We start from the raw sequence: 24,137 nt of genomic DNA, 5'->3' as shown, positions 1-24,137 counted from the left end.
GCCATGTACCAGGTGTCTAAGCCGGGTCAGCCCTTGAAGAGCACTTATGGAACAAATGGAAACGTGAATTAACGCTAGGGCTGCCCAGGGGAGACCCTGCCCTGTGCAGCCCCTACCCACACAGAGGGTGCTGGAATGGGAGATTGCCTGGGCAGAGGAAGCGAGGCAGTGCCTGTCTGCGAGGTCTGAATGACTGGGGCCTTTTGGGCTTTTATTCTGTGTTTACAGCACCTGCTGCTGGTCCTGAAGCCACCCATGGGGAACGGCAGCGGGAGCTCAGCTGGGTTTCCTGGCATTCCCGCTGGTTGTGGAGGGCCTTTTGGGCCTGACCCAGGGCTAGCCTAGATCTGGGGTACCCTTGCCGTGCTCCAGCCTCCTTCTGCCCCATTTTAACTTTTTCCATAATAGTTGTCAGTTAACACCACATGGCTTTATTTTTATTCGGTCAGTCAACAGGAACTTACTTGGTGTTTGAGGTGCTCAGGATACATTCCCGAAAAATGCAGTGGGATTTGCACCTCACAGAGCTCGTATCCTAGTGGAGGAAGTCAGGCAATGCTATATAAGGATAATAAATATCATTATAAACAAAAAGTAGAGCAGAATAAGGGGCTAAAGGTGATCTCAAATACATGTGGTGCTGAAAGGTGCAGGTTGCAGTTTGAAATGAGGGGCTCTGCAGGCATAGGGGTGCAGTCCTGTGGAAATCCATCGAAAGTGCATTCTACCTACAGGGAACAACTAGAGCCCAGTCCCTGAGCTGGGAAAGTGAACAGGGTATAAAAGGTGACAAGGTTTGGGAGGTTGGGCAGTGGGGCTGGAGGCACACAGAGGGGGTGCTGGCAGAGAGGTAACGAGGAATCATGGGGCCCTGCCACCTCTGACTTTTCTCTGGGGAGGTGCTACTGCAGGGTTCTGAGCTGGGAACGAGGGGTTCTGACTTAGGCATTTATAGGTTGATATGTGGAGAACAGAATGAAGATGGCAAAGGCAGCAGCAAAGAGACTGGGAGGTGGCTGTGACATTGCCCTGGGGTGAGGTGGTGGTGACTTGGACTGGATGGAGGCCAGGGGCCTGCTGTCATTCTCATTCTGGGGAGATGATGCAAAGGAAGCAACAGGACTATCTGGAAAGTGGGAAAGAAAGTGGTCAGAAGGTAATTTGCGGCACTCAGCCTGAGCAGCAGGCAGGATTGAGCTGCTATCACTTGAGCTGGGGGAGATAGGGTAGAGTGGGCTTGGGGGACGAATCTGAGCCAGGGTGGCACAAATTGAGTTTGAGATGCTAAATGGAAGTCAAAGTGCAGATGCGTCATTGACAGCTAGACATCAAATCTAGCACTCAGGCAAGAGTCTGAACTGGACGTACACCTTTGGGAGTGATCAACCTGTAGGCAGAATTTTAAGCCATGAACCTGGATGAGATTATGAAGAATAGAGTGTAGACAGAGAAGAGGTGAAGAGGAGAAGCAGTGAGGTCAGAGGAAAACCAGGAGGGCATGGGGCCCTGAAAGTCACTCAGGGAAGGTGTTTCCAGGAGAGGAGAGGTCAGCTGGTTACAGGAAGTGTCTTTCCTCTCTGCCCCCAAAGGGGCCACTTTTTTTTTTTTAACTTTTTGTTCACTGCTGTATTTCCAGCTAAGAGCATACATGCTCAATAAATATTTGTTGAATGAACTAGTGTATGCTTGAACCCACACCTCTGAAAACCCCCACCACACAGGGCTGCAATGAACAAGGGCCTCCTTTAGAGAAAGAGAGATCAGGTAGGAAGCTCTTCCCGTTCACAGTAGCACGGACCTTCTCCCTTGCCTTCCCCAGCTACACTGACTGACATTCACTCAGGTGGAAGCCCCACTGGCCAACACAGGACCCAGGACAAATGAACCTGCCAATGTGGAGCTTGGTGGGACCTGGGTTGACACTGAGTCATCCACCAGTTACAGAAAACTCTACAGACATTACTTTGTCCATCCCTCTAGATTTAGTCATTTGTCCACCCACCTACATCCAATCGTCTGTGCATCACATATATACATATATATTTCTTTGTCCACCGTCTACAGCCACCCTTTGTCCATCTTTCCGTCCATCCGGATCCGTTCATCCGCCTAGCAGGGTGACCAACTTCCCGATGCTATTTCATTGTTAGTACTAAAAGTCCCACATCCTGGGAAACCCTTTAGACTCCGGGAAAATGGTACGGCTGGCTGATCCATCCATCCCCCAGGTATCCCGCATTGCACCCATCTGCCCGAAGCCCATCTGTCCACTTAGCCATCCCCGCCCCCTCCCTGACCTCTTTGGCCATCCTCCCAAGGGGAGGTAGACAAGGCTCCGCCCCGTGCCCCACCCTGCCCCTCCCCTCCCGGAAGATGCCGCAGAGAATCCTGGCACCTTAGCAACAGCGCTTTTGGGATTACCCAATCCGCCAGTAGGCCTCCCAGTGCGAGCCAATAGCGAAACTCGTCGGGAGCGAGGTGTGGGGGGCGGGGCTCGGCGAGGCCGCCGCCATCTTGATGGGAGAGAAACAATAGGACAGAAGCACCGCAGGCCAGGGTTGTGGCCGCAGGTAACGCCCGCTTTTTCCGCGCTTCTGGCTTCGTCGCTATGGGAGTTTTGAGGGACGCTTTCTCCCGGCTTTTCTGGAGCGAGGTCACTGGTCGCTCGGGGAGGGGCTCTTGTTATTATGGTGTGGGTGGGGGTGGCTGGGACAGTCCCAGGATCTTTGTGGGGCCGTCTTTCCGCGGGTCATTTGCGAGACTGTGTCTTCATGTTATTGGAAGAGTAGATCTACCCTGGTTTTGAGGGGCAGTATCTTCCCTGGTCGTGGGAGGGAGGCGGTGTCCCGGGTCTTCGCGGGGTTCAGGACCTGCCTAGGTCATTGGGGGAGTCGCCTCGGGTCTTTGGGGGAGCAAGCTCTCCCGGGCCATTGAGCGGTCTCCCCAGGACATGCGCGTCCCCGATCTCCCGGGTTATTGAGGGGGGTTTTCCTTGGGTGGAGGGGTCAACCAGCGCCTCAGGTACTGCTACCTGGGGCCGGCAGATGCGCAGCCATTTTGAGTGTTGAACGGCCTTGGGGCCTGTCAGCTGGTGTCGTGTCGTCTGGCGGGGCAATCTGCTCGCCTAACCTGATTATCCAAAACAGTCCTGAAATGGGTCACTGGGAGGTTTCGTTTCGGTCACACAGGATTGCACAATGTTTGTTGTCTGCATGCCAGTGATTTGTTTCATTTTACGATTCGGTCTCATGAAGAAAGCGGCACTGGCAGATAAATGAACACTAATGTGAAAATAAAATAGAGAAGCTAGTAAAATCTAGTGCTCTTAAACGCCAGGGGAAATAGAAATAGTCACTGCTTGAAATAAACATTTTGGTAGAAAACGTACCTAGAACAGAATAACATAAAGTCATCTGGAAGAATAGTTTTAAGAAAAAAGTACTGAAACTTTTGAAAAGTGGTAACAGAAATGTTGTTGATAAACAGTTTTATGATAGATTTCATAAAGCACCATGATTACTGTAATTTTGAAGAATTCTAGTATTTAAAGTATTTGCTGTACTTGCATTTTTAGCAGGGTTACATTTAAAGTGAACTAAGATGCTTATTTACATAGGTTGTTGCTGGGGAATTTGTATAATGGCATCCTGTAACCTGGTGTTAAGTATTTAAAGAAGGTTTCAAGGTGGCATTGTTTTAACTGGGTATCATATTTGACATAATAGGCCAGTCGATCGCTTAATAACTTTTTCTTTGGAGAAAAACATCATTTGAGCTGTTAACTGTTCTCCAGTTGGTTTACCTGCCCTTTGATTTTAGAGTGGAATTCACAGGAATTGTTAGAAATCAAGTGGATGAGAACTAGGCCTAGAGTCAATATAATTGTAAAAATCAATTTAGCAGATGTGATTGACTTATTTTGTGTTTCAAGACATTGAACGTGACAGACAAGCCCTGGCTGGTGTGGCTCAGTGGGTTGAGCACCTGCTGCATGCGAACCAAAGGGTCACCAGTTCTATTCCCAGTCAGGGCACATGCCTGGGTTGTGGGCCAGGTCCCCAGTAGGGGACGTGTGAGAGTCAACTGCACATTGATGTTTTTCACCCTTTCTCCGTCCCTTCCCCTAAAAATAAATAAATAAAAATCTTTAAAGTTTTTTAAAAAAAGAAAGTGGCAAGCGAGTGCAGTGTATACCTGTAGCAGCCCTGTGTCAGAGCAGCGGAGCAGCGCAGAGGAACAGTGCTGACAAACCGAACTTGGTTTCCCTTGCAGAAGGTACCAGAGCTTTCTGTATGCACTACAGTTGTTATTAGTACCTAGGCAACTACGTTGAGCCTGAGCCTCCCTGAGGCCAGCTTGCTAAGGTGAAAATTTTCCATTGTTTAGCTCATAAAGAGGATGCACTTGGGAAGAATATGTCCTTTAAGTGTTTTACTGAGTGAGATAATCACCTTAAACAAATCGAACATATTTTTACATAGTAGAAAATAAGTAGATGATTACTTTTACGTGATGACATTTTTAAAAACTTAATTTTATCTATTTATAGAGATAGGGGAAGGGAGAGAGAAAGAGGGAGAGAAACATCGATTGGTTGTCTGTCATACACCCCTGACTGGGACCAATCCTACAACCCAGGCCTGTGCCTTGACTGGGAATCAAACTGGTGACCTTTTCAATTTGAGAGACGATGTCCAACCAATTGAGCCACGGGGACTGGGGCTGTTGAACATTTTCAATTCTGCTATTATGAATAGAGGTTTTCATATAGGCAGTGGAAGATAATCCTTCCATGTTTTCCGAGTTGAGTACCTCTGGGGGAGAGGAGCTGAGTTGGTCTCTTACCCTCTGTTTAGGGTTTGGGTTTTTCTTGCTCTCTGTCCTTATCTCAGTATGAGGACCCAAGAGTCTCTTCCGCAAGCCCTTGCCCTTTGTAGAACTTACCCTGGACTTTACGGGACAGACACACCACCACCTCTCCAGGGCTTGAGGACATGACGGATGCTTTACCTGCATTGGGTGTCAGGGGAGGACTGTAAGCCCGGGATGCAGGGGCCTGGGGCATTTGGACAAGTGGGCCTTGCAGGGATGCCAGCTGGCAGCTGAGAGAAACTCTAGGCCCCCTAAAACTGATGCATGTAGCCAGGTCTGGGGCAGGTGAGGGCTGGGATAGAAAGGAGAAGGCTCCCCTTCTCCCAGGAATAACTCATCTCACTCTTAAAAACTGTTTTTACTTTGAAAATACCTTAAGCTCCTTGTATGGAGCCAAAGAAAGGGAATAGCATGGTAGATGACAAAAGTGGAAATGCCCCTTTTGCCCTCCCTCCAGTCTGCAAATGTGCTCTTGATAGACTGAAGTCACTGTCCTTATCAGAAGCCAGGTGATTTGCTTCAGAACTATGAGTACAATTGAACTTGATTTCCCCAAAGAATGTTTCCGTATTTTGGTGTACTTTATTTTGGAAAGAAATCTCAGAACTCATGAAGAAATTTGGCAAATGGTCCCTGTGATAGACATAGTGCTGTGACCTGCGCAGTGTCAGGAGTCCCATTGTCCTGTCCACCCCCTCCCCCTCTGCCCCAGTTTGGTTCTTCTCCTGGCTGGGTGTGGAGGGCCAGGCTTGTAGTTCCAGAATGGTTGGGTGATAAGAGCTGCCAGATTGGTGCCATGAGCCTGGGATGTTTTTAGACTTTCTAGAGGGGAATTTACCTGCTTGAAGTGTTGTGAGATTCCAGAGGAAATTGTGTCCCCTGGACACAGGATCTGGCAAGTGCAGGGTACACTGTTATCCCTCCAGTGGCAGGTGCCGCACTCAGGGGCTAGCCTGGGCAGGTCAGGGCTGCCTGGATTCTGTGGCTGCCAGCACATGAGGACTGACTCATTTTTGTCATCCTTTTTTTCAGAGGGTGAGTTGATGTGTCATCTGGTTTGGGAACTGACTGAGAGATGAGCATTGGTCAGTATTGACCACAGACAAGGAGCATGTAATCTTGCCTGAAGCTCAGGGGATTTTACTTATTGACACAAGAGAGAACTGTGGCTCAAGGTAGGAGTGCACCCCATAGATCGAGACCTCGAAACCCGTAGTTTGCAGTCTGCGAGGGTCACTTCTGTGTGTTCCTATTGTGTAGGTTTCTTGCAGGAGGTGGGATTTGTATGTTACACCAACCAGAAAGAGACTAAAGATGGAGATTTACCCTTTTTAAAGGAGGACTGCAAATTCTTGTGTGTGTGGAATACATTAGCTTTTTATTTAAAGGAATTTGATATTCTTATAAAGAGGACATGTGAAACCTTAGAGTTACTGATTTAGATTTCCTTAAGGGAGTGGTGCTACAGTTTAAGCTAGAAAAAGCTTTTAGATTGCTAAAACTGTAATTCTAGCACTGTAACTCTGATGAAAGTATTTCTGATTACCTGAGAGTGTATTCTCCCTGGGCCCCACTATCTTGGGGCCCTCTGGGCTGTCATTCCAAAAATCTGGTCTGATGAGGCAGAGATGGGGCAGTGTGGTGGTCACACTGGTGGTTCTAGAGAGAAGAGACAACCCAAGAGATTGCTGTTTCCCGTAAGGAAAAGCTTGTTCAGATTTTTGGTGCAGAATTTGCTGTTTTCTTTGTCTCTCAGCATTGGAGGAAAGATCTGCATTATTATGATTTTCATGAAGCAGTTCTACTCTCAGACCTGAAGACTGCAGGTATCTGTGTTAGGTAGACGCAGGGCTTTAGTGTCTTGTCTCACCGGCCCTGCTGCTGTGGCATGGTGGTCAGCCAGCCGGGCTGCAGTTCCTTTGAGGGTAGGACCGTGAGTCCAGCATTCTTAGCAGTGACTCATTCATCTCAGGTACCTGTGTTTTTCGTGATGAGGCCCAGGTGATGTGGTGACGTCATAGTGCTGCAGTGTACCCTTCTGTAAGGGAGATAATCATAGTATGTACTCCAGAGGGCTGTTGTGAGAGTTAGGTTCTCTCCCTAAATGGCAGCTCTCCTCTTTGACATGGTTGTGTCCTATTATCATTGAAGGCTATTATCTAACTTCCTGGCGCCTTGTATACACCTTAGGACCAGGGCGTGTTGGAGTTGTTATCTTCACTTGTTTACATGTGGTCCGTGTCCAAGTCTCCATCATGGAGTGGAGCTCTAAGCACACATAGTAGGTAAGATCAGTGATTTTTGTGGAAGAGTTTAAAGTCTCCAAGAGCTAAGCAGATCTGGGTTTTCCCATTTTAGTTTTCAGTAAATTCTTTTATTCCCCCCTAATGTCCTCCTAATTAAAAGATAACATGCTTTGAGTTTGAGACTATTTCAAGAGGTTTGGAACATTTAAAAAACTGAAGAGAAGGGAGTAATGACATAACTGCTTAGTAGAGGCAAATCCAGGTTTTGTGGTACATGTGAGAGGCAACCGATTGATGTTTCTCTTGCACATTGATGTCCCCCTTCCTCCCTTTCCCTCTCTAAAAATAAATAAAAATTTAAAAAATAGTGTGTAGTTATGAAAGTTTTGTAAATTCAAAAATGTGTAAATAAAATGTAACCCCTTTATTGGAGTATAATTTGTATACAATAAGATTCATCAATTTTAAAGGTATAATTTGATGAGTTTTGACAAATTATGTACTCATGTAATCACTGTCCCAGTAACAGCATAGAATATATTTATTATGCCTTAAAAGCTTGCCTGGGCTCCTTTGCAACCAATCCTGTTCTGTCCCCTGGCAACTGCTTATCCACTACTATAGTTTTGCTTTTTATAGACTCTCATATAAATGGAATTACGCAATGTGTTCTTTGTGACTTTTTCCACTTAACATAATGCTTTTGTGTCAGATCTTTGTTTACATATATGAATATTTTATTTTTCATGAATGGTTCATTCCATTGTACAGATACACTGCAATTTGTTTATTAGTTCACCTATTTGATGAATATTTGGGTTTTTTCTTTTAGCTATTGTGAATAGCACTGCTATGAACAATTGTGTACAAGTCTTTGTGTAGACTTTTTTTAAAGATTTTATTTATTTATTTATCTTTAGAGGGGAAGGAGAGAGGGAGAGAAACATCAATGTATGGTTGCCTTCCTGCGTCCCCTGCTGGAAACTGGCCTGCAGGGAGGCAGCCTGCAACCCAGGCATGTGCCCTGACTGGGAATCAAACCTCGATCCTTTGATTCGCAGGCCCGCGCTCTATCCACTGAGCTACACCAGCCAGGGCTTAGACATTTGTTTTTATTTCTCTTAGGTAAATACCTATGAGTATGATTGCTGGGTTATATAATAAGTATATGCTTAACTAGATGAGAAACTGCGAAACTGTTTTCCAAAGTGGTTGTATCTTTTTGTATTTCTCCCAGCAGTGTTTGAGAGCTCCAGTGACTGGCCCTTGTGGTGGAGTTGTGTGGTGTGTGTGGATGTGTGCAGATGCCAGGCGTGGCCCAGGGGCTCAGGGAGAGCTCAGATAGCAGAGGTGTGGGTGAGGAGGGCTGTTTTTCCATCAGGCTAGTGTGCTTCACACTGTCCCCGCTGACTGCCCAAACTTGAGGTTTGTCTTCAGGCAGAGTAAGTAGCCCCAGCAGATCCCATTTGTAGCCTCATTAACTAAATTATAGATGTGTGAGCCAGAGGCTCTCATGAGTCATGACTGGTTTATTTGTAGTATTTTAAAAGTTAAGAATATTGGGTATTGTCTCCAGCAGATTCTTAAACCAATATTATAAATTCAGGGGTGTGGGCTGTGAGGGAAAGCTGTGTCCTAGCCCAGGATGAATCCTGCTCTGTGTTCCTTAACTGTTCCTAGTTTCATGGACACATGTGTGAGGCAATATAGGAAGCTCAGATAGACACTAAATCTGAAGCCAGCATTTTATGGTATTCCCTGCCTTCCTAGGTACAGTGTCCATTCATTTCATGGACTTCACAGTAACCATTACTACTCCAGAATTCTCGGGAAACTGAGCTTAGACTTCAAATGTTTGAAAACCATTAAGAGATCCTGCTTCTCAGACCGCTATGGAACACAGAGAGAGAGTAGGGGGTGAAATAGAGCAGGTGCTTTGGGTGCTTTTCTTTTGAGGTTTCTTGGGGAAGTTTTCCTAAAGGGATAGAATCTTCATTTTCCTAAAGGGATAGGATCTGAGGGCCCGAGAACAGAAGCCCTACTTCTTGGTCTGCAATCCCAAATGTGAGAAACACATTCTAGTGAAGTCATACTTATGTTCGTGTTGAAAGATTGAACATAACTGAAATAAAAGAATTACAAAACAACTCACCTTATTAGGTGCAGTGCATTGATAGTTACTTGTTTTTCCTTTTTTTTTTTTAGTTCTTACATGACTTACTTTTCATTGTTTTTCCTTCTTTTTTTTTTTAAATTTTATTTATTTATCTCTAGAGGGGAAAGGAAGGAGAGAGGGAGAGAAATATCAGTGTATGGTTGCTTCTCCTGAGTCCCCTGCTGGGAACTGGCCTGCAACCCAGGCACATGCCCTGACTAGGAATTGAACCGCGATCATGTGGTTCTCAGGCCCATGCTCAAGCCACTGAGCTACAACAGCCAGGGCATGTTTTTCCTTCTTGATTAAAACATTAATTTGCTAACACAGTTCACAGAATAGAGATCTACTCCAGGCCTCCCCTCTCTATTTTACAGACTAGAAAATAGATGATAAAACTTAAAGGGAACCAGGGATTTGGAGACTTCCTCCAAGTAAATTAAGTCACAGATCTGGGACCACAGTCTGGCCCCACTTCACTACAGGATAATTTTGCCTGACGTTGTGAGTTTCCTCTGTCATCAGACTTGGCTCAGATTCGAATGAGCCTTATTTTTCTTGCTTCTCTACTCAAGATAATGATTCTTCTCCGGGGATCAGTGCCCTGTGGATTGCCAGAGTTGGGTGCTGAGGAGAGTGTAGCAAAATGCCACATCATACCCAGCAGCTAATGATCACAGTGGGGACCTGGGAGGAGGAGGTAGGGACCCTAAGCAGGCCTTCCAGCCTCCAGGCACACCCATGACCCATACTCTAGAGAGCTGCCATGAAGGACTATTTTTTGTTTTAGATTTGTTATTGGAGATGGAAATGGGTAAGAGATGCCTGGAAAGAGATTTTTCTCTTTAATTGAATACATTTAGGAATCTTGAACAGAGCTGAATGGGATTTGTATTGTTAGCATTGATCAGATAGCAAAAGCAGTTTTACACATTTATGAAAGATTTGGATTATGTTTCTAAAGCCTGGCCCATGAGGAGTATCTTGTGCTTTCAGAATTTAATGATTATGGTACCTGGTTCATGCTTGGGTACTGGAAGGCTGACCATTGGTCATAATCAGTAGGTTTCTTTTGGCATTGCTTCTACTCATGAGGTCTTTTCAGTTAGATGAGTGTGAACTAGTCTCTGGAGGCATAGAGAAGGGACTTGTGTGGCCAAGCATCTCAGAGCTCCACCTTATGGAGAGTGTCTGGAATGGCCGGAATGTACTCTTCTAGAGCTGATTGCCTGTGTTGTTTCTTGGGACTCTTCTTAGCACATGCCCTCCTGAGAGCTTCTCTGATGATGAGAAGGTAGGGCCAGGTAAGAAACCAGGACCTTTGGTTTTCTGCTCTTTGCATATGGGGAAGCTTATTGATTTCTAATTCCTGAGTCCAGGTAGGGGCCACAGTTGGTTCTCTCTGAAAGGAGGAAATTAACACCAGTTTAAACTTGTTAAAAGAGGCTGTAGTCATGTGCTACATAATGGCATTTCGGTTCAGTCAACAATGGACCAGCTATAGCATGGCTGTCCCATAAGATTATAATAGAGCTGAAAAACTCCTACCGCTTAGTGACGTTGCAGCTATGTTAACGTTGTAGCACAACACATTACTCACATGTTTGTGGCAGTGCTGGTATAAACAAACCTGCTGCACTGCCAGTTGTATAAAAGTGTAACATATACAATTATGTATAGTGCCTAATACTTGATAATGATGATAAATGACTGTGTCACTGGTTTATATTTTAAAGATTTTATTTATTTTTAGAGGGAGGGAGAAGGAGAGGGAGAGAAACATTGTGCGAGAGAAACATTGTGCAAGAGAAACATAAATCAGTTGCCTCTTGAAAGCCCCCAACCAGGGACCTGGCCTGAAACCCAGGCATGTGCCCTGGCCAGGCCCTGATCAGGAATTGAACTGGTGACCTTTCAGTTTGCAGGACAACACCCAAACCACTGAGCCATACCAGTCAGGGCACTGGTTTATGTATTTACTATACTGTACTTTTTATTATTATTTCAGAGTGTATTCTTTCTAATTACTAAAAAACAAAGGTGCCCTGGCTGGTGTAGCTCAGTGGATTGAGCACGGGCCTGCAAACCAAACAACCACGGTTTGATTCCCAGTCAGGGCACATGCCTGGGTTGCAGGCCAGTTCCCAGCAGGGGACACACAAGAGGGGACACACTGTATATTGATGTTTCTCTCCTTCTCTCCTTCCCTTCCCCTCTAAAGATAAATAAATAAAATCTAAAAAAAAAGAATTTCTCTTTAAAAAAACACACAGAGGTTTGCTGTAAACAGTATGTGTGGTATGTCGTCAGCAGCCTCATACACCCTGTGTTTACTGTGCCTCTTGATTGCATCATTTTTTCTTGTGCTTGATTTAATCTCATGTTGTTTTGTACAGTAACATGCTGTACAGGCTAGTAGCCTAGGAGCAATAGGCTGTACCATATATCCTAGGTGTGTAGTAGGCTGTACCATCTGGGTTTGTGCAGGTTCACTCTGGGGTTCATACAATGAAAAACCCAACTAATGATGCATTTCTCAGAACGTACCCTTGTTGTTAAGTAGTTGATGAATGTATTTTATAAATATATGGTGAAAGCACTCTCATAGGACAAACTAAATGATTTCCCGAGTGTGTGGGAGTGCACACCAAGGCAGAGACCCTGAACCCTGTAACAACAGCCGTGTGGGAGCATCCAACAGATTCATTTGGGGGCTGTGGATTATTGTCTCTTGCTCTGGATGAGTTTCTTCACCTCCCCAAATCAGGTTCATTGTTTGCAACAGAGAGTAGTGTCTACCTCTTAGAAAACATCATGAGGACTAAGTGAAGTATGTTCCTGCATTGAACCTGGCACGTAACCTATTACATGCCATCTCCATCAGTGGGCACATCTCCATCAGACCATCTTCACCACCACCATCTCAAGTGGCATATTGGGAACCAGAGGAATTCCCAGTGAGAAACACTGTACAGATACTGAAGTGTGGCCCAAGCCCTGTAAGTAGGGCTAGCAGTGACTGTGTAGTCCACAAATTATAGGCAGAAAACAAAACCGTTTCAGGGCCGGTCAAGCTAGTTAACAGCTGTATATAGGCATGCTTTGCTGAGATCCAGTGTGTTTGGGAGTGCAAAGTCAGGTGTAAGACCCTAGACCACAGAGTGGGAGAAAACTGTGATGCCCCAGGAGAGCAGCTTTGGTCTAAAGGTGTGTCCCAGCCCTGGCTGGTGTGGCTCAGTGGATTGATCACCAGCCTGTGAACCAGAGGGTCGCCAGTTGATTCCTAGTCAGGGCACATGCCTGGGTTGCAAGCCAGGTTCCCAGTGGGAGGCAACCAAACATGATGTTTCTCTACCTCTCTTTCTCCCTCCCTTCCCCTCTCTAACATAAATAAGTGAAATCTTTTTTAAAAATTAAAAAAAAATAAAGGTGTGCCCCAGATTTGGAGATCAGGGTAGAAATGATAAAAGTAGTCAATGACCTAGAATGCTATGTATCTTTTTAAAGGGAGTTGGCCTCGATTTGATTTTAGATACAGATGCTAATTATTAATGCTAGGTCCAATCTCCACTGCTAATAAGGTTAATGAAGCATGTCTTTGGCCTTGGTCAGGGATGGTGTTTTTGTTCACCCCGGGGTGGGGGAAAGTAAATCTTACTAGATGGTGTGTAAGCAGGTTTTCCCTTTAAATGCATTTCATAAAAACATAATAATGACCAAGAGTAAACTCTGATGTAAACCGTGATCATGTAGATTTCTCATCATCATTTGTAGCAAATGCACTGTACTGGTGGGGGACATCGCTAATGGGGGAGGTTAGGCATATGTGGGAAGCAGGTGAGTTATATGGGAAATCTTAATTTTGCTGTGAACCTAACACTTTTCTAAAAATGTTTATTAAAAATATATAGTTTATGAAGAGACTTGGACATCTGTTACCTTAAGTTTAACAATTTTATTAGGAAATGGTAAAATCCAAATATTAGGTTTGAAATTGTGACGGCATCTCAGTGGCTGTCTAAGGCAAGGGCTGTTTAGGCATCTGGATCCAGTCCCTGTTTGTTGTGTCCGGCCCCGCCCCTCAAGAGCTCTGGCTCTTTGTTTCTGCAGGTGGAGGCGGGGCTGGAGTGGGTGAAGTAGGCCAGCGCCCTGCGCATGAGCTCAGTCTGTTTTGCTGCTGAAGGAGGGCTACACTACAAGGTGGTTCCCAGGCCTCTTCCAACTCCTGTCACTGTTTGTTTCTGGCAGAGCGTCCTGACCTGCACGACTGAGGAGTGGAGGCCAAACATACCGAGGCAGGGACGGAGGACAGACGGAGAACTCGCTGGCCGCTGGACCCTGCCACCTCCTCCTTCTCCCTGCCGCCTGTGTTTGGAGGATGAGCCCAGCCTTCAGGGCAATGGAGGTGGAGCCCCGAGCCAAGGGCGTCCTGCTGGAGCCCTTCGTCCACCAGGTTGGGGGGCATTCTTGTGTGCTCCACTTCAACGAGACAACTCTGTGCAAGCCCCTGATCCCGAGGGAGCACCAGTTCTACGAGACTCTCCCGGCTGAGATGCGCAAATTCACTCCTCAGTATAAAGGTGAGCCCCAAGCTCCTGGTGCAAGTCAAGGAGATGTGAGGCCAGGCGATGCAAGGCATTGTGACCTTCAGAGGCAGCCATCCTTGGAGCCCTCACCCCCTCCCACTCACTATGTGTTTTCCCTCCTCCTCCTCCTCTTGGCCCTGAGCCCAGCACCTTACACCCTCAGTTTTCAAGCCCTGGTAAGATTGCTCAATTCTCTGTTGTTTTGTGGATTGTTTTGAGTTTATTTTTGGTTTTTGGTGGAAGTGTAGTTGTGTTTTATGTTCAAGTGTCTCTTGGTCACAGTAATCCATAGACCCCATGGGGGACAGCGGGGGAAGACTTTGGGAGGATTTTACCCAGAATACTTGCTGCCTGCTTGTTGTCCTCCAGAAAACCAGAAGCCCGGTGATTAGGTAGGCTTGGGAGCAGGGTTGAGTCAGATGGAATGCGGGAGTGGGAGGCCTGTGCTGATTAGCTGAAGCCCATTACTGTTACCGAATGTCCCTGAAATTGCTATGTTACAACTTTTATTCACACATGGTGTCTCTTTCATTTTTGTAATGCATTTTGGGGGGATATCCACAGCCACCAGCATGGTGTGGTCTTTCCTGGGGAAGTGGGACTCCTTTGTAAATCAAGAAAGAATCAATTAAGGAAATTAATTTAAAATTGCATTTCCTGGTTATACAAAAGACTCTTGAATTTCTTCTGGGACTGTTGAAACATACTCTTTGAAGACAGAATGTACTGGGTGCCTCTCTCTGTATTCTGAATATGCATGTGTGTTGCGGTGGGGATGGGGGGTGGGGAGTTGGGGGCCCTCACTTGGTCCTTCTCTGTTGTTTTTTCCAGGACAAAGCCAAAGGCCCCTTGTTAGCTGGCCGCCCCTGCCCCTTTTTTCTCCCTGGTTTTTTTCCCATGGACACAGGGAAGTGTGGTCCCCTGAATTTCCCACCCCGGCTCCTCTGCGCCCAGAGCGGGGGACCACCTCAGAAGTGTCGTCTCTCTCTGAGCACGCATTCCCCTGCAGCAGGCGGGCAGCAAGCAAATTGATCCCGGGCCAGACAGGTCTGGGAGGAAAGGTGTTCAGCCAGTCGGTTGTAAGGCGCTCGTCGGCACCAGCTGAAATGCTGCCACTTGACAAACCCCTCCTCAAAGACTGACTAAATTACACATGGCAGGTTCTAGAGACTGAATGGGGAGAGAGCTGCTTTCAAGGCCACCATGCGTCGGTGCTCCCAGCCCAACCCTATTCGCCTTTGTTTATTTTGTTCTTTTGTGACTTGCGACCTCAAGAGACCAATAAAGTAACACTTGAGAAGGACAAAAAGGCTTGGGGCGCCTGCCAGAAAGGTGGTGCTGCAAGAAGCCTTTGCTAGGGTGTCTATTGTGCTGTGTGGTTTGTTTTGTTTGCTCTTTCATTTTGTTTTGCTTGCCCAGTCTCCCTTCACACTTGAATGCCTCTTACCCCTCAGGGAAACCTGTATTCTCTGTGGTCAGGCTCTGCTTTAAAGTAAGCCTTGAGGCCATCAGTGTTTCTGTTTAGGGCATAAAATTTCCCACAAGATATTAAAGAGCAAATGTTTTTACATCTCTCTTAGGACTAGAAGAATTACATAAAAATTAATAAACATTTTCAATAATGAAAGATGTGTCTTGTAATTCTTTGGCTCTTGCCTTGTTGAGTGCATCAGAGAGGAAGACTCTGGGCCATGTTTGCTCCCTAATCATTTGTCTTGTATGGTGTCATCTTTTCTAGCTGTTTTGATATTTGTTAGGTTTGCAGATGAGTTTGGGGCCTCTGGCAACATAGAGACTAAGGAACAGGGTAAGAAAAAAACCCCCACAACTGTTACAATCCTGTAATGTATAACACATGTGGAATTAAAATTTCTCTCTGCTTCTGTGGAATTAAACGTCCTCTATGCTGCTCACCCCCCTTCCAGGTGTGGTATCCGCGCGCTTTGAAGAAGATGAAGATAGGAACTTGTGTTTAATAGCATATCCCTTAAAAGGGGACCATGGAACTCTGGACAGTGTAGACAATTCAGACTGTGAACCAAAAAGTAAGCTCCTAAGGTGGACAAACAAAAAACATCATGTCCTAGAAACAGAAAAGAGCCCCAAGGACTGGGTGCGGCAGCACCGGAAGGAAGAGAAGATGAAGAGGTGGGTATAAACCGATGGGAACCCTGACTCTGGGAGGGAGGTATCGGGGGATCTTAGCTACAGTTCAGTGTCCTAGACCTAAGGACTCACTTAATGGCCTTTTCACTCAGTGGCCGGTTTTCCTCACGGCATGCCCAGCTTTTCTTCAACTGACCCTGCATTAAATTATACCCTTTTGGGTAAACAGCTGTAGTGACAGCTGTAAAAGAATTTCAGTCACTCATTCCTTCTGTGCCAGGCCCTATGCTGCATCCTGGGGATATAGCAGTGACCAAGACAGCCATCTGGTTCAGGTTGCTCACTGACAGGGGAGGCAATATGGTCTGCTGGGCATCCCCAAAACTCAGGAGTCCATCTAGGCTGGGCCTTCCACATGCCACACCTTGACAGAGCTTGTAAAAATGTAAATTGAAGTATGTATATATAATGTACCTGAGGTAAGTAGGCTGACTTGAGACCATGGAATTTGAATTCCGGTTTCTCCAGGCAGGGAGCCTGGATGTACCAGAAGCCAAGGGAGTTACTGCCTAGAAACGAGGGCGGTGCAGGCTGCCCTGTAGGGCTGGGCAGCAGGCAAAGGCTGTTCTCGCACTGTAGGTTCTCCTTGTATTAGATAAACAGGGAGCTGGCTTCTTAATTTTAAAAAAATTAACTTTCTTGAGGTATAATATACATACGATGATATGCATACAATGAAATAATACCCATTTGAAGTGTTTAAAGTGTTTCATGTACAGTGAAACCACCACATCAAGATATCAAACTTTTTATCACTCTAGAAAGTTCCTTTGTGCCTCTTTGGCCCTGAATTTTGATAAGATACTGTGATTTATTGGCTCTGTATCTCTTTATAGCCATAAGTTAGGAGAAGAATTTGAATGGCTAAAGAAATCTGAAGTCTTATACTACAATGTAGAGAAAAAGGGGAATGTAAGTTCCCAGCTTAAACACTACAACCCTTGGAGCATGAAGTGTCACCAGCAACAGTTACAGAGAATGAAGGAGAATGCAAAACATCGGAACCAGTACAGTATCCTTTGTTCACAGGACATCTTTGCCTTGGGGAAGGCACGGAAAGGAGCCCCATGGAGCTTGGCGAGAAGGGTTGGGAGTTTTCCATCATGGTTGCGCCGGACACTGCTGTGTGATAGCTGTGGGCCCATATCACTCTCCTCAGGGCCAGGGGCTAGTCTGGGCATGCAGGTGGTGGGGCAGGGGGTTGAAGGTCTCGGGGTGAGTGGCTTGTGAAGGGCCAGCCTGCATCAGGGGTCTTTTAGCCTAGAGTGCAAGGGGAAGGTTCACGTTTCAGACTCCTGTGGAAGTCCCCAAAGGGCGCTTACCTGCCAAGGGCCCGCCAGGGTGGGGGGACTGAGCAGGCTGTCAGTGAAGAAAGCAAAGGGTCCTTTGTTCTCCCCTTTTTACCCATTAGCCTATGTTATAGAATTTTGTCGATCTTATGGGGGAAGGAAGTTCCTCAGAATTGTGTGTGATTTATTTATAATTTTATTCATTCTTACTGAGAAGGGAGAGAGAAAGGGAGAGAAACATTGATGTGTGAAAGATACATCTATCAGTTGCCTCTCCCGCACCCCCCAGCTGGGGACCCAGCCCACAACCCAGGCATGTGCCCTGACAGGGAATGGAACCAGTGACCCTTTGATTCACAGTCTGGCACTCAGTCCACTGAGCCACACTAGGCAGGGCTGTTTTATTTATTTTTAACATTTTATTAAGGAAAAATTTAAACCTGTTAAAAATGGACTGGGTTGAATCTTTAAATGCCAGTCTCCCAGATTCAGCACCTAACCCACGACACAGTCAGCCTGTGTCATGACCGTCTCTGCACACCCTGCGCCCTGCCACCGAACTGTTTCGGAGGCCAGTCTCGTGTACAGTGTTTCACCTCTGTACACTTAGCATGCCTCTCTAAAAGATAAGGATATTTTAAAACATTAACACTATTACTACTCCTTAAAAGTGGACAGTAATTCCTTACTATGAAATCGTTAGTTTCTGTCCACATTTTCCTAATTGTCTTAGAAATATGTTTTTATTCACCTACAGTCCTCCACTCTACCAGCTGAGTTACTGAAGGGAGTATATATTTTTATTGATAGTGTCTTTGAATGACTGTGACTCATATGTTCCATTTAGTTGAAGTATTTTACGTCTTTTTAAATACCCTTTTTTTTTTTTTTACCTTCTTGGAAACTTCTTGTCAAAGAAACTGGGTCTTCTAGAGTTTCCCACTTTGTGGATTTTACTGATTACATTTCTGTAGTGTCTTTTACAGGTTGCTCTGTCTCCTGTTTCCATTAAGTTGACTATTTGATCTACAGGCTCAATCAGATTGGGGTTAAATTTTGGGGGGTGGGGACAAGAGCCTCTCAGAGATGGGATTGTTCATGACCAACAGGAAACAGCGTTTAGTTGTCTTTCTCTTTCGAGTTGTCATTGCCTTAGATCTATCTTTTTTTTCATTAACTGATTTTCTTATTTTGTGATTCCTTTGCTCATTAGCTAGAATCCTACTATAAAGAAAAACTTTTCATACACAGTAATTGGTAAACATGGCAACTTATCATCCAGTGACCCCATCCAGTAGTTACTGAAGGGGAACTAGTTTCTAAGTTCACGTGGAAAGTTTAGACAGTGTCCGACTGCTGTGGATGAGCTGTTCCTGATGTTGCTGAGCAAGAGGACATCGAGAGGGCTACTAAGTCGATGTTTGATCCAGAGCATTATTCAGCATTTCACCTGCTCATTGCAAGCCTCGTGTTCTTATGCTTCCTATTCAGTGGTCTGCATGAGAACTTTGTCTCGGTGTTACAAGAGAATCTCACCTCATTGCCCCCATTAGTGGGAAAAATGAAACAAAAACTCCTTACGGAACAAATCTCAAAGGGAAGACCCCCCCCACCCCAAGTTTACATCTCTGGAATTGTCCTCAGTTATTTGGTATTGTTCTGACCTTTAATATATATATATATAATTTATGTACTTTTAGACAGAGGGGAAGGGAAGGAAAAAGTGGAAGAGAAACATCAATGTGTGGTTGCCTCTCATGTGTCCCCTACTGGGGACCTGGCCTGCAACTCAGACAAGTGTCCTGACTAGGAATGGAACTGGCAACCCTTTGCTTCACAGGCCCATGCTCAATCTACTGAGCTATACAGGCCAGGGCTGCTCTGACCTTTTGATTGGTGTCATTGGATCAAATGACAGAGTAACAGTGAATAGTCTGCAAATCCAGAAACATTTCAAGACACTGGTTATTCTTCAACAGCCTGCCCATGGAGAGTGATCTGTTAACTATGACGCAGGTCCTGCTTATTGATGGATAGATTCCCAACAATGGGTTGGGTAATATGTGTTTGTTATTGAGTCTCTGAGCAAGGAGGGCACAAGTGACAACATACTACACCATTCAGGCATTCCTGGAACAGCATGGATGGGTTCTGGGCACAATGGTGCTGCCCCCAGGTGTTAGCGGTACTGTAGTGTTTGAGGAGGGAGGAGTCTAAGCTTGTGAAGAAGGCACTCAATCGGTGCTTTGTATGGAGGAGCATGAGGCGTTCCGCCATGTTGGAAACTTACTGTGCATGTCCCAAAATCTTGCCACAGTGGCAAACTTTTGGGCTTAGGGATCAAATCCAACATATTCTGGCTTCAAGGCCCCTGATATCATTCTGGGGCAACTATCTCACTACCGCTTACTCAGATGACATCAGTGAGAAAGGTCTGGAGAGGCTCAGTGTCCTAAGGCAACATGGCATCACAGAGCATGAATAATTTCTTGAATATATATTCAAAACAAACTTTTCCTCATCAGCTACGTGCTTATCCTGAGGTAAAGTTTATTTAGGGAGGAAAGGCAGGTTAAACTTTATTTACTAGGTACGTATTTGGAATAATGGGTATGTTTCTTAACATCCTCCATAGGTGACCAGTGAGGGTCACTTTTTGTTTTTTGTTTTGAGAGGGATACATTGCCTTGTTGTTCCACCGATTGATGCATTCTTTGGTTGATTCTTGTATATGCCCTACCTGGGGATTGAACCTGCAACCTTGGCATATCAGGATACCCTAACTGAGCTACCCTGCTAGGGTGACCACTAGGGGTTTTTTTTTTTTAGCTTCATTACAAATCTGTGAATTTAAACATATTTGACATTGCATTTATCTTTATTGATGCTCAAATTGTCTCATGTTCGGCCAGTGGAAGATCTTTTATTTATTTATTTGTTTGTTTATTTATTTATTTATAAAATTTTATACTTATTTTAGAGAGAGAGAAAGGGAGGGAGGGAAGAAGAGAAACTTCAGTGTACGAGAGATACGCAGATAGGTTACCTTTTGTTCCCTCCCATCTGGGCACCTGGTCTGCAACGCAGGCATGGCCCTGACTGGGGATCAACCCAGCTTCCTCTCAGTTTGCAGGCCCATGCTCAGTTCACTGAGCCACACCACCCAAAGCAAGGCTTAAAAAAAAACTCTACTCAAGGGTATGTTTTTATTCATTTTAGAGAGGAAAGGAAAAAGAGAGAAATGTTAATGAGAGAAAAACATCAATTGGTTGCCTCCTCTACAGATCTTGAACCCCAACCTAGGTATGTGCCCAGACTGGAGATTGAACCCGCAGCCCTTTGGTGTATGGGACAGTGTTCCAATCAGTTGAACCACCTGGCCAGGGTTTGTGCTTTTATTCTCACCCATGGGTATGTTACATAGATTTTTAGAGAAGCAGCAGAAGAGAGAGATTACTGTGAGAGAGAAACAGCTCTCGTGTGCCACCCTGACTAGGGGCACACGGTGGGAGACTTTTTAAATAAGCTCCTGTGTGATCGCAACAGTCTGTGATAGATGTCTGTCTTTTACTTTCTGGTACGGAAAGATGTCCAGGGTCGTGTAGGTTTCCTGTTCCAGGTGTGAATTTAGTTAGTTATTCCTCTTAAGGCAGGGGCTATAAACCTTTTCCGTAAAGGGCCAGATAGACATTTTAGGCTTTGCAAGCCACACTTTGGCATTGTAGCGTGAAAGCAGTCATAGATAAACGAGTATGACTGTACTCCAATAAAACTATTTATGGTCACTGAGATTTGAATTTCATTTTCACGTGCCACAACGTATTTTATATATATTTTCCGAACTCTTAAAATTGTAAGAGCCATTCTTAGCTTACAGGTTATATATACAATTAGCAGGGGCCACAGTTCAACAATCCCTGCTCTGTACGGGTCCAGAGCTAGGGGTGCTCCAACATCTGGTCACCGTTTCGAGACCTTTACAGTACGTGTGGCTGGGAAGTAACACTTATTTTAAAGAGAGACTCCTGATGAGTTCATAACTGATGTCTCCAGTTCATTTAAAAATTTTTTTTAATTTATTTTTAAAGACTTGCTTTGTTGTTTGACTTAACTCAGAGTTCATTTGTTGATTCTTTTTTTTTTAAGATTTTTTAATGTTTTTTAATTTTTAAATAATTTTATTTTTTTATCTTTAGAGGGGAAGGGAAGGAGAGAGGGAGAGAAACATCAATGTATGGTTGCCTTTCGTGTGTCCCCTGCTGGGAATTGGCCTGCAGGGAACCAGCCTGCAACCCAGGCATGTGCCCTGACTGGGAATCGAACCATGATTGTCTGGTTCGCAGGCCCGCTCTCAATTCACTGAGCTACACCAGCCAGAGCCATTTGTTGATTCTTTTATGTGCTCTGATAGGGGATCAAACCTGCAGCTTTATGTATTGGGACAAGCTCTAACCAGGGCTCAGCCAGGGCTCTAGTTCATATTTAAGGCCTGTGTTGAGTCCAGACCCAGGCTGTTCTCAGGCAAGTTCCCTGACAAGAATTGAAGATGCCTTTTAGCCTGTAGTCAGCCTTGGGCTCCTTGTGGAAGATGGCAGGACTGATGGGACCCTCTTTGGTCTTGGGTTTCACTGGGTACTGTGTACAGGCATTATACCCTGGGAGTGCCAAGGACCCATGCAGCAGCACTTCCTCTTTTAGAGGGGGGTTTTCCTTAACCACTCAGAATTTATCTTATTGGAGAACCTGACCTCCCGGTATGAGATGCCTTGTGTCCTGGACCTCAAGATGGGTACACGCCAGCATGGTGACGATGCTTCAGAGGAGAAGGCAGCCAATCAGATCCGAAAATGCCAGCAGAGCACATCTGCAGTCATCGGTGTGCGTGTGTGTGGCATGCAGGTGAGAGGACAGCTGGTGTGGTGTGGGCCATATAGGTCATCTAGTAGCTGCAACTCCCCCCTCCCTGGTACAGTCCTCTTTTCTCAAAAAGATACCAGAGTTTACTAAATCGAGCCCTCTGGTTTGAAAAGATACTACACAGGCCTCGGTGATTCCCCTTTGGGGCTGGCCTGGCTGAGTCCAGGCCAGTGTCCAGGGTCCAGACACAGGAGAGAGAGAAAGGCAAGACAGTTAGGTCCTCTCCACCAACTATATGCTCAACAGTGGCTGGGGAAACCCAAATCAGAGGGTGGGATCCTGAGTATTGATCAGAGAGGGTAGTGTCTCCTGACTCAGCAAGTCAAAGGATCTGATCCAGGGCTGCCATTATTGCAAACCACCCCCCAGGGTCTGGGCTTTGAGGTGGCGGTCAGCATCTGACTTGCTGGTCTTTCTCCCACAGGTATACCAGGCAGGCAGTGGGCAGCTCATGTTCATGAACAAGTACCACGGACGGAAGCTGTCTGTGCAGGGCTTTAAGGAGGCACTCTACCAGTTCTTCCACAATGGGCGGTACCTGCGCCGTGAGCTTCTGGGCCCTGTGCTTAAGAAGCTGGCTGAGCTCAAGGCTGTCTTGGAGCGACAGGAGTCTTACCGCTTCTACTCAAGCTCCCTGCTAATCATCTATGATGGCAAGGAGCGGCCTGAGGTGGCCCTGGACTCAGATGCTGAGGACTTGGAGGACCTGTCAGAGGAGTCAGCTGACGAGTCTGCTGGTGCCTATGCCTTCAAGCCCATCGGTGCCAGCTCAGTGGACGTGCGCATGATCGACTTTGCACACACCACCTGCAGGCTGTATGGCGAGGACAGTGTAGTACACGAGGGCCAGGATGCTGGCTATATCTTCGGGCTCCAGAGCCTGATAGACATTGTCACAGAGATAAATGAGGAAAGTGGGGAGTGAGCTTGCTGGCTACAACAGCATTTGACTCTCTGTGTCCCAGGTACAGCTGTGCTGTGTCGGGGAGGTGGCCAGTATGGCCAGGCAGCGTGGCCTCTGCAGCCTGGAGCTGATGTTCAGAGGCCTCTGAGTCCCAGCCTGGGCCAGCCCCAGCCACGCTTGGAGTCTTTATTTATTTTAACTGTTTTCTTCAACATTCCACATTTGATGATGCAGATACCTCTTTCTTCCCCTGAGTGTAAATGTTCTAATACAAATCCTTTTGTTAATTGTACACAGTGCTGCTGTCGTTCTTGCATGAGGCAAGCAGCCTGCTCCCTTCCCAACCCTCAAGCCTCCTTGCCACTGTCTCCACTCCATGGCGTGGTCCTCAGACCCCTAAACTAGCACCCTTGTGGTCACCCAAAAAGGACCCTCACACATATTTTAGCCAGATTCCTGTGGTGTCTGTGGTGGCCTTGTGTCCCATCACTGGCTATGGACAGAACACTTGATACTGGTCTTTCTCTGCCCTCATGCAGCTTAAGCCAAACCTGTAGCAGCTAGTTGACTGGACATTGTGATGTCAGAGGTCATGGGAGCAGTATTGGGGCTTCAAGGAGCTACCAGCCTCTGGTCTGTTGGCAGCCATGGTCTCTAGTGAAGGGTCCTAGGAGGTGGGTGCACAAAAGGGTCTGTGCAGGTTGGTTGGTTCCACTCTGCCACCTGTCACCACTCCTATGCAGCCCTGAGCCCCATTGCAACTGTGCCAGTCTTGGCCTTCGTGAAGTTTTAGCCAGGGCAGTCCCAAGGAGAGTGACTTGTGTTCTTTGCTAGGAGGGTTTTTGGGAGGACGAAGAGTGGCAGGAGGTTTTGAACTGCTGAACTGGACACCGGGGAGAAGGGCACAGACCTGGTGCCAAAAAGGCAAGGCCTGGATGTCCAGTTTTAGCAGCCCCTATCCCCTCTCCTGAACCTCCCAGCATCACCTCTCCAAGGCCCACT

At 46.1% G+C, this 24,137-nt stretch overlaps 1 protein-coding gene across 3 annotated transcripts; it reads left to right on the top strand.

Annotated features, from left to right (window-relative positions):
* The first annotated feature begins 2,461 nt into the window (after nt 1–2,461).
* On the top strand, nt 2,462–23,427 carry IP6K2 (inositol hexakisphosphate kinase 2). Of its 3 annotated transcripts, XM_037128468.2 has the most exons (8): nt 2,495–2,570; nt 5,905–6,047; nt 13,522–13,853; nt 15,598–15,666; nt 15,785–16,007; nt 16,862–17,037; nt 22,038–22,213; nt 22,656–23,427. In XM_037128468.2, exons 3-8 carry the CDS (start codon nt 13,652–13,654, stop codon nt 23,154–23,156), a joined length of 1,347 nt encoding a protein of 448 aa, XP_036984363.2. In that variant the 5' UTR covers nt 2,495–2,570; nt 5,905–6,047; nt 13,522–13,651; the 3' UTR covers nt 23,157–23,427. The 3 variants fall into 3 exon arrangements, with proteins under 3 accessions (XP_036984362.2, XP_036984364.2, XP_036984363.2); XM_037128467.2 differs by lacking the exon at nt 5,905–6,047 and having other exon boundaries at nt 2,462–2,570; XM_037128469.2 differs by lacking the exons at nt 5,905–6,047; nt 15,598–15,666 and having other exon boundaries at nt 2,462–2,570.
* The last annotated feature ends 710 nt before the right edge of the window (nt 23,428–24,137 follow it).

Source organism: Artibeus jamaicensis, unplaced genomic scaffold, assembly GCF_021234435.1.
Source record: "Artibeus jamaicensis isolate MK-2021 breed Jamaican fruit bat unplaced genomic scaffold, CSHL_Jam_final contig_519, whole genome shotgun sequence".
In the NCBI taxonomy this organism is placed as follows: domain Eukaryota; kingdom Metazoa; phylum Chordata; class Mammalia; order Chiroptera; family Phyllostomidae; genus Artibeus; species Artibeus jamaicensis.
This window is presented reverse-complemented; position numbering and strand designations above follow the sequence as displayed.

Coding starts and splice junctions, on each gene's coding strand:
- IP6K2 (XM_037128467.2), top strand. CDS start 13,652: ATGAGCCCAGCCTTCAGGGCAATGGAGGTGGAGCCCCGAGCCAAGGGC. Junction 13,854..15,597: donor ATTCACTCCTCAGTATAAAG/GTGAGCCCCAAG, acceptor CATCTTTTCTAG/CTGTTTTGATATTTGTTAGG. Junction 22,214..22,655: donor TGCGTGTGTGTGGCATGCAG/GTGAGAGGACAG, acceptor TTTCTCCCACAG/GTATACCAGGCAGGCAGTGG.